Source organism: Schistocerca cancellata, chromosome 1 (genome assembly GCF_023864275.1).
Source record: "Schistocerca cancellata isolate TAMUIC-IGC-003103 chromosome 1, iqSchCanc2.1, whole genome shotgun sequence".
Classification (NCBI taxonomy): Eukaryota; Metazoa; Arthropoda; class Insecta; order Orthoptera; family Acrididae; genus Schistocerca; species Schistocerca cancellata.
Window position 1 is genome coordinate 1,169,116,757 of NC_064626.1, and position 12,041 is coordinate 1,169,128,797.

At 42.0% G+C, this 12,041-nt stretch overlaps 1 protein-coding gene across 1 annotated transcript in view; it reads left to right on the forward strand.

The window, feature by feature from the left end:
- The first annotated feature begins 6,422 nt into the window (after positions 1 to 6,422).
- The window catches only part of LOC126163322 (mite allergen Der f 3-like), an 83,812-nt gene continuing 78,193 nt past the window's right edge, over positions 6,423 to 12,041 (forward strand). Inside the window, exon 1 of the mRNA XM_049920168.1 lies at positions 6,423 to 6,481. Coding sequence (XP_049776125.1) covers positions 6,424 to 6,481 — 58 coding nt within the window. The 5' untranslated portion in view covers position 6,423. The remainder of the gene's footprint in view (positions 6,482 to 12,041) is intronic.

Sequence of the window (12,041 nt, forward strand, 5' to 3'; positions counted from 1 at the left end):
CAATAAAAGTTCGTGGATGTAATGAGTTTGCCTCTCGAAAGTGCTGAAATTTTCTGACTGTGAGGAAATGATCGTTGTCGTACTTCGTCATAGTTCCATACGAAATTCGCGATTCTTCGCCACTTTTGTTTCTGATCATTTCTCCCGTCGTTCTTACCGGTTGTGGTAGATCCATTGGATATTGTCCACTGTAACTTTCGCCTACCCTTGCGTAGTATCGTTGGAGTGGTACGCAATGATTTTCTTCCATCGGTTGTGAACGTGTAGCTGAATGCATTGCACTGTACTCTTCGCGACCTGGTTTTCCATTGTCAAGTATCGGTTGGGTATCTTGTCTGGCTAACCTTGCCGCTTCATTGCACGATCCAAACTGTCTTGAAACATACATTTGTTCATCAAGAATTTCGAAACGTGTTTGTTGCGGTGCAGGCTGACTGATTTCAGGTATGTTACTTTCCGCCTGTGATTGGAATCGCAAATGCGTAATATCTTCGTTAATTGCTTGTTTTTCCGGTGCTGTTACAGATACGGATGTGGTTGCAGTCTCTGTGCTTGTTCGATCCTGTTCACTACGCTCTTCAATGATTTGCAACAACTCTGCTGGCAATTTCTGAAATTGTTGCTTCGTTTGCGCCTCTATTTTGACTATGCGGTTATCGTACCTTTTCAGCGCTGCTTTTGTGATACGTTTGTGTAACACATTGTTTTCAACAATTTCACGCGCTGGACCTGCTGCTTGTCTAGTAAATACGTTTATCTGTTTCTCTAGTTTCTTGACTTCTCCCTGGGTGTTGTTACGTAATGTTTTGATCTCGTCCTGAATGTCATTACGCAATGTTTGTACGTCCGCTTGTACCTTGTCAATGTCTGTTCTTAATTGATTGTAACCTGTTATTAAGTTTCCTATCACTTCTCGAGATTCTTTTGCCTCGTCTTCAATATGACTTAGGTGTAACTGAATTTTTTTGTTTTGTTCTTTAATCTCTCCCATTTGTCTCGTGATTTCTGCAGTTTGGTTCGTCGTTTCTGCATTCTGAATTTTAATTTGGTTCGCAATTTCTTTATTTTGTCTTGTCATGGTTTCCGTCATTAATTGTAATAATTCTGCCAGATTGGTGGGTCCTGTTGCGTTTTCTTCCGACGTCCTACGCTCTGTGTTTTCGCCCAAGTGTTGGTACGCAACCGATGGCATTGAACTGTGCGGTGACACGTTTCTGCTCGAATTCCTTGTACTCTGTGATGAAGGAGCTCTGATTACTAGTACTATGGGTTCTACGTATTCAAGACGCAAGTTAGAATCCTTATCGGCTGTCTCTCTACTTTCCTGCTCCTCTGTCGTATGCTGACTTAGGTGTGTAAGTAGGCTGTTTATGTTTTCTTATCGGCAACGTTACGTAGCGCTCGGTATGAAAATCACTGGTTGTGCTGTGTGCAGTCTGTAGCTAGTTTGCATTGTTGTCTGCCATTGTAGTGTTGGTCAGCGGCAGCTGGATGTGAACAGCGTGTAGCGTTGCGCAGTTGGAGGTGAGCCGCCAGCAGTGGTGGATGTGGGGAGAGAGATGGCGGAGTTTGGAAATTTGTAAGACTGGATGTCATGAACATGTATATTATGGTTTTTCAACACTATTAAGGTAAATACATTGTTTGTTCTCTATTAAAATCTTTCAATTGCTAACTACGCCTATCAGTAGTTAGTGCCTTCTGTAGTTTGAATCTTTTATTTAGCTGGCAGTAGTGGCGCTCACTGTATTGCAGTAGCTTGAGTAACGAAGATTTTTGTGAGGTAAGTGATTTGTGAAAGGTACAGGTTAATGTTAGTCAGGGCCATTCCTTTGTAGGGATTTCTGAAAGTCAGATTGCGTTGCGCTAAAAAATATTGTGTCAGTTTAAGCTCAGTCATGTACAATTTTTCAAAGGGGACGTTTCAGGTGTTCTGTGCCTTGACGTACATTATCCTCGTTATGGTGCGTTATCTGTCCTATTTCTCGCGATACTGCATCGTCTGTTGTACTGTCCTCTATTCTCTGTCCGTCTTCATGTTGGGTCTCTACCTCAATTCGGTCAAGGTCTCGATCTGGCATTGCTAATCTTTCCGTATCCCTTAATTTCTGTTTTAAAAGCAATTCACGCGCCCTACTTCGCGTCAACATGCGCTCATACGATCTCACGCGTTTCATAAACTTTTTGCACCCACGACTTGACAATCAATTCACTTACTTGTTGGGTCAGAATCAACTTGTCAACGATGTATCCGCCACCTGTGCGCTTGCATTGGAGAGAAAACTTAATTCTAACAATATTAAAATTCACAACTTAATTATGTTATTGTCTCTGCTAGAATGTCTCACTTTCTATTGAATGCTTTCTTACTATCTATCGCTGCAGCTACTGTTTTCGACTATGTATAACTTTAAGAAAAAATTTTTTACTACGAAAATTTTTCAACAGGATATTTTTCTGACCTAGTTATGCATGTGGACGACCTTCAATCATGGTATTTTACCATCCTGGCAGGGTCGCCATTCTCTAACATTCTCTGTGGTGTCTGTTGTTCTATGTCGTGTCTCCCTACCACTTTCGCGCAACGACGCTCTGAGCGTGTTTTTTAGGGAATTGACTAGTTTGAACCTGGGACCTGTTGCTGGTAAGGAGACGCCAGACCACACATGACATGTAGAGTTCAGAAGAGTTCAGTGAGACTAGCGATGATATAACCAAATACTTAATGATTTCAGCGTCAGCTCCACTGCACTCCCTGTAAAAGAATCTTAATACTAACTAAATTTAGTGGAAGGGGTTCAAGGCTTTCCTATTTTTAGTTAGCTGGTAAAATAACGTCGAAAAAGCAGCTAAGTTTACTATTGGAAATTTTATTCTACTCAAAAAACATTGTTTATAAATTGCACTATTGATAAAAGGAAATGTTTTAATACAGGATGGTAAAAACCAACTGCGTTCAACAAAAATGTGAACGAATATTCCCTGAATGGGTTTCCAAGTTCTACAATGGATCGAAGGATGACCTAAGCCATATCACATCTATAATCTAGGTTTAAATTAAGTTTCACAAAAGAGAAAACTATCAAAATGGTCTACAGTGACCCTCAATTATCTTTAATTACTTACCTAACTTGTCGTAAATTACAGTGACTGATGTGGCTTCTCAATAATTATATAACAGAAAAATCATCGCGTTTCAGATTTTGACTTACGTAACAAATGTGAATACCATGAGCTTCAATTGACGATCGACACTATTGTTACGTAAAAACTGGAAGTAACGGATGAGACTTCTGCAGTTCTGAGTGAAACCTTATGCACTCAAAAATGCTGCATCGCGTGCGTTCATTACCTTGTCGGTGTTCGTCAGGGGGCGGCGGCCAGTGCAGCTCCATGCATCTCGCCGTCTCGGAAGCAACTCTCTCCTAACTTCTCCTTACTACAATTTACCGTAGTTGGTTTATAAAAAAAACTGTCTGGCTGTGTTTTCATCTGACCAATCAGGGTCTCAATGTTAACCTTAAGCTCCGCCTACAAAAATACTGTCTCTCCAATAAGAAACGTTATACTTTTCGTGGTGGGCAATGTTTTTAAAGTTTGCAACGTAACAGAGACGCCAAAAAGTCTCACGCTAAAACTTGCAGCTGGTGTGGCCCTTTTAGTGGTATCGTAAGATCTATACTATTCTTCTGGAAGGCTCTAGCTTTTAACATGGGCGGGGGTGGTCCTGGTGGTTAGCTGGCCACGTGGGTGTCCGTCCCTTATCGTAGGGCCTTCTAGCTTAACACGGTTCTGCTCTCGGCTTCTGTTCTCGTTTCTCCCCTCGGAACTGTGTCTGTCTCTTGGTGGGAGGGTATGACATGCATTTAGGCATTCTTGTGTTAGTCTGTGGTATTCCATTTGCTCACTCGTTACTCGTATTACTTTGGTTAATTTAATGTCACGATTTATTGGGAGCTATGAGACATACTACTGGATTTGCTTATCATGTCATGGTTTTCATGGAAGGTGTTGGATTTGCCTGACACCTTACAAAACTACGCAATTAAAAGCGCTAATACTCAACATAATGTATCGGACAAAGAAAACAGTAAAGGGATGTCCTCACAAAACTAATACTTCATGTGCCCCGACTTCTAAGGTGCAAGCCTCTTCAACTTTAAGTAATTGGTGCAGCCTACAGCCTTCCGAACCTTCTTCCTGTAATGATCTCTTGGTCTAGCTCTATTATTTGTACCCCCTCGCTTCCCCGCAATTCCCTCTAATATTAAATTGGTGATCCCTTGATGTCTCATAATGTGTCCTGTCGACCGATCCCTTCTTTAGGCAAGCTGTGCAGCGGATGTCTTGTCTCCCCAGTTGTATCCAGTATCTCTTCATCAGTTAGTGAATCTACCTACCTATCTTCAGCATTCTTCTTGTAAGACGTGTATATTTCTACTGTCTATTGTCAAACCACAATTTTTGAAAGAAGTTTAAATTTTATTAATAGGATTAAGTAGGAATAATTAATATTTGTCATGTTGGAAATAATTGTGGCAGCAGGGAATGTCTGCACCAAAGAGTTGTTCGCAAGAGAGACCGCACATTGATATAATTTTAAAAAGGGCGGGAGAGACAGCGTATGGATACATTTTAAGAAAAGAGCGTGAAATACCGCGCATTGATACATTTTGTAATGGTAGCAGGGATTGTCTGCACCAGAAAGCATTGCTGGCAGGAGATACTGCACTTTAGCTTTCGTAGGAAGTCAATAGTAAGCGAAATGTGAAGCGAGTCAGTAGCAGGTCTGAAGCGAGAGGATGAGAGGAGCGGTGTGTCTGCCAGCCACCAGCTATGATTTACAAGAGATTATAAACGGATGTACGGAGACATCAGCAAACTATTACAATAAGAGGAACTAATATTATTGAATTAATTTTTTTTTGTTGAGAAACTCAAGACTACTGAAGGTATTTTTGCTTTTTTGTTGAGAAACTCAAGACTACTGAAGGTATTTTTGCGCATTGCTAGTTGTAAGATTATTGTAAAAAGTAAGTACCATTTGAACGTTTGTAAAATCATTTCATTCAGAATATAATTAATTTTTGCCAGCAATACTGCATTACTGATTATAATCCATCTGAAAAACCATCAACGTAAAACTTCGCAAAATTTTATTGTTGTGAAGAAAAAGTTTGACTATGAATTACGAAACTTCAGTCAAATTAATTAAAGAATAACGTCAGCTTTGCTATTAAAGAATAACGTCAGCTTTGGTAATAAATAAAGCCACTTATTATGACAGCCCACCAGCAGCTAATAGAGTATAATAAAACAGAGTAAGTATATTCATGTCGCAGTTCGATGTAGCAGTCAGATGGCGATCCAGTAACAGTAAAAAAGGTAAGGAACAGTTTTGGGTTATTGGAGGTAACGACTGAGGGCCACGACGACGACACATTCTATGTTTCGTCGAAATAATCAGAAAATAACTTTTAATAAGCAGCATTTAAATTTGTATGCGAAGATTGAGAAAGAGAATTAATTTCAAAGGGAAGATTTCATTGGTTATTATTAAGCGAGAGATAGAAATCCTAAGGGAAGGTTACATAGGTTATTGTAAAAGGGAAGGTTGCGTAACAAAAGAGATATAGAGGAGACGGGAAGGTTTCATTCCGTAGCACTAGCCTTTATTTTCTTCTTCTCTCAACTATACATGGCTACAGTCCACACAAATACCTTCAGAAGAAACTTCTTAACAGAGCTATATTCGATGTTAACAAATTTCTCTTCTTCAGAAACGCTTTCCTTGCCATTGCTAGTCTGCATTTTATATCCTCTCTGCTTCGGCCGTCATCACTCATTTTTCTGCCCAACTAACTAAACTCATCTACTACCTCTAGTGTGCCATTACCTAAACTAATTCACTCAGCATCATGTCCTTCAATCCTACTACATCCCATTACCCTTCTTTTGCTTTTGTTGATGTTCATATTATATCCTCCTTTCGAGTGGCTATCGACTCCGTTCAACTGCTCCTACGAGTTCTTTGCTGTCAAGGACAATAATAACGCGAGCCGTAAACCTCTAAGTTTTTCTTCTCCCTGAAAATTAACACCTGCTCTAAATTTTTCTTTGTTTTCCTTTACTCAGTGCACATTGAGTAACACTGAGGACAGGCTACAACCCTGTCTCACTCCCTTCTCAACCACTGCCTCGACTCTTGTAACTCCTTCTAGTTTCAGTACAAATTGTAAATGGCCTTTTAGAGGATATGATTAGATATTAGCTTGATCGACGGGAATGTTGTCACACCCTTGTAACAAGCACTTAACAGTGATAAGAGCCGTAATCGAGGCATTATCGTCATTGTCTGATATCTAGCTGCGACGGTTGTCATAAAGACGTTGTGTGCGTGTTCCCAGGCGCGTAAAGAACACCATGCCGCCGATTGCGTTGCTTCTGTTGCTCCTAGCAGCGTCCGTGCGGTGCGCCCCAGGTGAGATCTGCATCTGTTTACTTGTGTGTCTACATGCTGCGTTTTACTCTTAATGTGAGAGGAAATGCATCATTTCTTTATTATACCGTATATTAAGGTTTCTTTAATTCATGCTATGGTTGGAAGACTCGGGCGTGGATCTGATCTGTTTCATTCTCCTACGTCCCCCCCCCCCCCCCCTCTCCACCCAGAAAAAAGAAATTTTACTACGGGCATTTATGTTTCTACATAAGTTATCTGATCAAAAGCACCCAGGCAGCCGTATTTAATGCAGAATTGCCCAGTAGATATCACGAGAGGCGAACTCCCCACCATAACCAGCATTCGAAATCCGGTAGATGCTGTCGAAGAAGGGGCTGTTGCACTCTCGGTTCAAAACAGAAAGCACAAATGACGATAAGGGAAGCTTAGTAGAGATTAGCGCATCTGTCAAATCTATGAGCGAAGCATACAACAACTACCGTTATATCTTAGGAACGGATCTGGCAGGGAACCGGAGAAAATTCTGGTCCTACGTAACATCGCTAATCGGGTCTGAGGCTTCCATTCAGTCCCTTGTTGACCAGTCTAGTGAGACAGCTCAAAATTGCAAAACGAAAGCTGAAGTTTTAAATTACACATTCAATAAATCGTTCACACAGGAGTATCGTGCAGACATACCGTTATTTGACCGTCGGACGGACTGCCGTATGGGCGATATAGTAATAAGCATCTCTGGCGTAGAGAAAGAATTGAAAGATTTGAAAGCAAATAGTTCACCAGGTCCGGATGGAATCCCAGTTCGGTTTTACAGAGCGTACTCTACGGTACTGGCCCCTTACCTAGCCTGCACATATCGTGAATCTCTCGCCCAGCACAAAGTCCCAACTGACTGGAAAAAAGCTCATGTGACTCCAGTACATAAGAGTGGTAGAAGAACGGACCCTCAAAATTACAGACCAATATCCCAATCTGCGGTTTGTTGCAAAATCCTTTAACAGATACTTAGTTCGAATATATTAGACTTTCTTGACACTGTGAAGCTTATGTCCTCGAATCAGCGTGGCTTTAGAAAGCATCGCTCGTGTGAAACTCAGGTTGCTTTTTTTTCACATGATATACTGCGAACTATGGATGAAGGGCAATGGGCTGATTCCGTATTTCTAGATTTCCTGAAAGCATTTGGCATGACGGTGTTAACGAAGGTATGAGCATATGGGATAAGTTCTTAGACATGAAAGTGGCTCGAAGACTTCGTAAGTAATGTTGTCCTCGACGGCGAATGTTGATCAGGGACCAGGGTACCGTCAGGGGCGTCCCAGGGAAGTGTTGATAGTACCGCTGTTGTACTCTATTAACATAAATGATTTGGCGGACAGGGTGCACAGCAGTCTGGGGTTGTTTGCTGAGGATGCTGTAGTGTACGGTAAGATGTTGAAGTTGAACTACTGTAGGCGGATACAAGACGACTTATACAAAATTTCTAGTTGGTATGATGAATGGCAGATGGCTCTAAATGTGGAAAAATGTTAGTTAATACGGATGAGCAGGAAGAAGAATCCTGTAATGCTCGGATTTATTATTACTAGTGTCCTCATTGAGACAGTCAAGTCGGTAGCGTTCTCGCTTCCCACGCTCGGGTTCCCAGGTTCGATTCCCGGCGGGGTCAGGGATTTTCTCTGCCTCGTGATGACTGGGTGTTGTGTGATGTCCTTAGGTTAGTTAGGTTTAAGTAGTTCTAAGTTCTAGGGGACTGATGACCATAGATGTTAAGTCCCATAGTGCTCAGAGCCATTTGAACCATTTGACACAGTCAAGTCTTCTAAATATCTGGGCCTAACGTCGGAAAGCGATATCAAATGTGAGAACTGTGGTAGGGAAGAATGTTTCACCTGTAAAGGAGGCCGCATATAGGACGTTAGTGCGAAGTTCTTGAGTACTGCTCAAGTGTTTGGGATCCGCACCAGGTCGGATTGAAGAAAGACATCGAAGCAATTCAGGGGCGGGCTGCTAGATTTTTAACCGGTAGGTCTGAACAGCACGTAAGTGTTACGGAGATGTTTCGGAAACTGAAATGGGTATCCCTGGAGGGAAAGCGACGCTCTTTTCGAGAACTGCTGTTTAGAAAATTTAGAGAAATTCCATTTGAAGCTGATCGCAAACGAGTGAACCGCCACCAACATACGAGGGTTGACTGAAAAGTAATGCCTCCACCTTCATAACTCTTCAACAGTTGGCAGCATTGGTATGCGGCAGGTACTAGGTTGTGCCGCAGCCTCTTCCCTACAGCTCCAGTTGGCGGGAAGCCTTAGCGTTGAACGGTTGTATTGTTACAGTGTGAAGTATGGAACCCTGCACAGACGGTCGGTCAATGCGATTTAAGCAATGTGCAGTTATTGAATTCTTGACAGCAGAATGTTACCCCAAAAGAGATTCATCAGAGAATGAAATCATTATTGCTTTGCTTGTCTACCGGAAGATTCGTGCACGATGGGTACCCCAAATGCTGATGTCAAAGTGTTTTGTGCACTGTTATTCAATTATTAATTTTAGTAGCTTTCGACGGTGTCTCGTGCTGTTTGTAGCGAAATAACGGTTAAATAAACTTTTGGAAACGTTCGATCACTGTGTTCTTTAGAGTTGTCTGTGCGTTGAAGTCGGTTAGCAAATTTCGTGCGGTAGTTTTCAGCTGACGTTTCTTATTGTTTCCAATGAAGTATTTCAGTAAAATTTTCATTAACTGTTTTAATTTCTTTGAGCGTTCCAGTGGTCGCTTGAACTTTTGGTTTTAGCTAAGAAGTTGTATGAAGTTTTCGTGGTATTGGTGTCGGTTGTTGTTTAGTTGTATTAAAAAAAGTTGTTGCTTTCTTCTTGGGGACAGCGTTTCGACACCACTGTTGTTAGTTCTTTCAATAGATCTCAAAAATGGTTCAAATGGTTCTGAGCAGTATGGGACTGAACATCTGAGGTCATCAGTCCCCTAGAACTCAGAACTACTTAAACCTAACTAACCTAAGGACCGTAGCGGTCGCGCGGTTCCGGACTGAAGCGCCTAGTACCGCTCGGTCACAACGGCCGGCAATAGCTCTACTGTTGTAACTGAACATCGGTAACGTACACGTTTAGTTTTTTCAGTAACTGTTAAAATTTTACCATGAGTGAGAAGTGTGAGCTTTGTCGAAGGCTTTCAAATAGTGGATTAAGGTGTGGAATCTGTTCAAAGCATTTTCATTGGGGGCAATGCAGTGGGAAAGCCAGTGGGCATTCTAGCGATCCTCATCTCCTGGGAATGCAGAATCTGCAGTAGGAATATGTTGATAGACGAAGGGAGCGTAAGATCTGTGCCCTTCAGGTGCAGTTGCAAGACGCAAAGGAGGAACTAGATAGGTTGAGAAGGGTGAAGGGTGCTGGGGAACAGGAACTTGCAGTTGGTACGAAGGCAAGTAAGAGGAGGAGAAATGCTTTGCGTATACCAAATAGATTTGACCAGCTGTCGGAGTTGAGTGGAGAGGAGCATCTTGTAGCTGTAGTTGGAGGAAACATGCAGCAGTTCTCAGCAGTTAGGAAGCCTAAGTCAGTTGCAAATTCTAACAGAAAGAAGAATATTCTGCTGCTACGTAGTTCGCTTGGTAGAGGTGTGGGCCAACAGTTGCAGAAAGTGTTGGGGAGTGAGTACCAGGTCACGAGCATTATGAAATCTACTGCAGGGTTGGCTCAGGCGACTTGTAAGGTGACAGGCAAATCCAACACCTTCCATGAAAATCCTGACATGATAAGCAAATCCAGTAGAATGTCACATAGCTCCGAATTAACCGTGACATTAAATTAACCAAAGTAATACGAGTAACGAGTGAGCAAATGGAATACCACAGACTAACACAAGAATGCCTAAATGCATGTCATACCTTCCCACCGTGAGACAGACGCAGTTCCGAGGGGAGAAACGAGAACAGAAGCCGAGAACAGAACCGTGTTAAGCTGGAAGGCCCTACGATAAGGGACGGACGGACACCCACCGCTAGGACCACCCCAGCCGCAAGTTTTAGCGTGAGACTTTTTCGCGTCTCTGTTAAAAGCTAGAGCCCTCCATAAGAACAGTATTGATCTTACGATAACACTAAAAGGGCCACACCAGCCGCAAGTTTTAGCGTGAGACTTTTTCACGTCTCTGTTACGTTGCAAACTTTAAAAACATTGCCCCACCACGAAAAGTATAACGTTTCTCATTGGATAGACACAATTTTTGTAGGCGGATCTTAAGGTTAACATTGAGACCCTGATTGGTCAGATGAAAACATAGCCAGATAGTTTTTTTTAAACCAACTTCGGTAAATTGTAGTAAGGAGAAGTTAGGAGAGAGTTGCTTCTGAGACGGCGAGATGCATAGAGGTGCGCTGGCCGCCGCCCCCTGACGAACACCGACAAGGTAATGAACGCACGTGATGCAGCAGTTTTGAGCGCATAAGGCTTCACTCAGAACTGCAGAAGTCTCATCTGTTACATCCCCTTTTTACGTAATACTAGTGTCGATCGTCAATTGAAGCTCATGGATTCACATTTGCTACTTAAGTTAAAATCTGAAACGCGATGATTTGTCTGTTATATAATTATTGAGAAGCCACGTCAGCCACTGTAATTTACGACAAGTTAGATAAATAATTAAAGATAATTGAGGGTCACTGTAGACCATTTTGATAGTTTTCTCTTTTGTGAAACTTAATTTAAACCTAGATTATAGATGTGTTATGGCATAGGTCATCCTTCGATCCATTGTAGAACTTGGAAACCCATTCAGGGAATATTCGTTCACATTTTTGTTGAACGCAGTTGGTTTTTACCATCCTGTATTAAAACATTTCCTTTTATCAATTGTGCAATTTATAAACAATGTTTTGTGAGTAGTATAAAATTTACAATGGTAAACTTAACTGCTTTTTCGACGATATTTTACCAGCTAACTAAAAATAGGAAAGCCTTGGACCCCTTCCACTAAATTTAGTTAGTATTAAGATTCTTTTACAGGGAGTGCAGTGGAGCTGACGCTGAAATCATTACGTATTTGGTTATATCATCGCTAGTCTCACTGAACTCTTCTGAACTCTACATGTCATGTGTGGTCTGGCGTCTCCTTACCAGCAACAGGCCCCGGGTTCAAACTAGTCAATTCCCTAAAAAACACGCTCAGAGCGTCGTTGCGCGAAAGTGGTAGGGAGACACGACTTAGAACAAACAGAAACCACGCAGAATGTTAGAGACTGACAGCATAGGGGAGTTATGTAGGGATTTTGCCAAAGAGGATCAGGTAGTGATTGTGGGTGGAGTTGGGAACAGTCTTGATAGGGATGTGGAATATAATGTAGGTGGTGACCTGTTAAAAAGGGATTCTTAAACTGGTGGCACTGATGTGCACTTCGTATAACTGTATCAGCGTCATGACTGGGCTCATCTTAATGTTACTGTAAGGTGTGTTAACGTGGGGCTGGAGAAGGCGCTGATCGCGGAGGGCATGGGCCTCATAGCTGTTGTTACCAGTGGAGCCCATCAGCAGATCGAGATTCACTAGGCTTGGCCTGCACCTCAG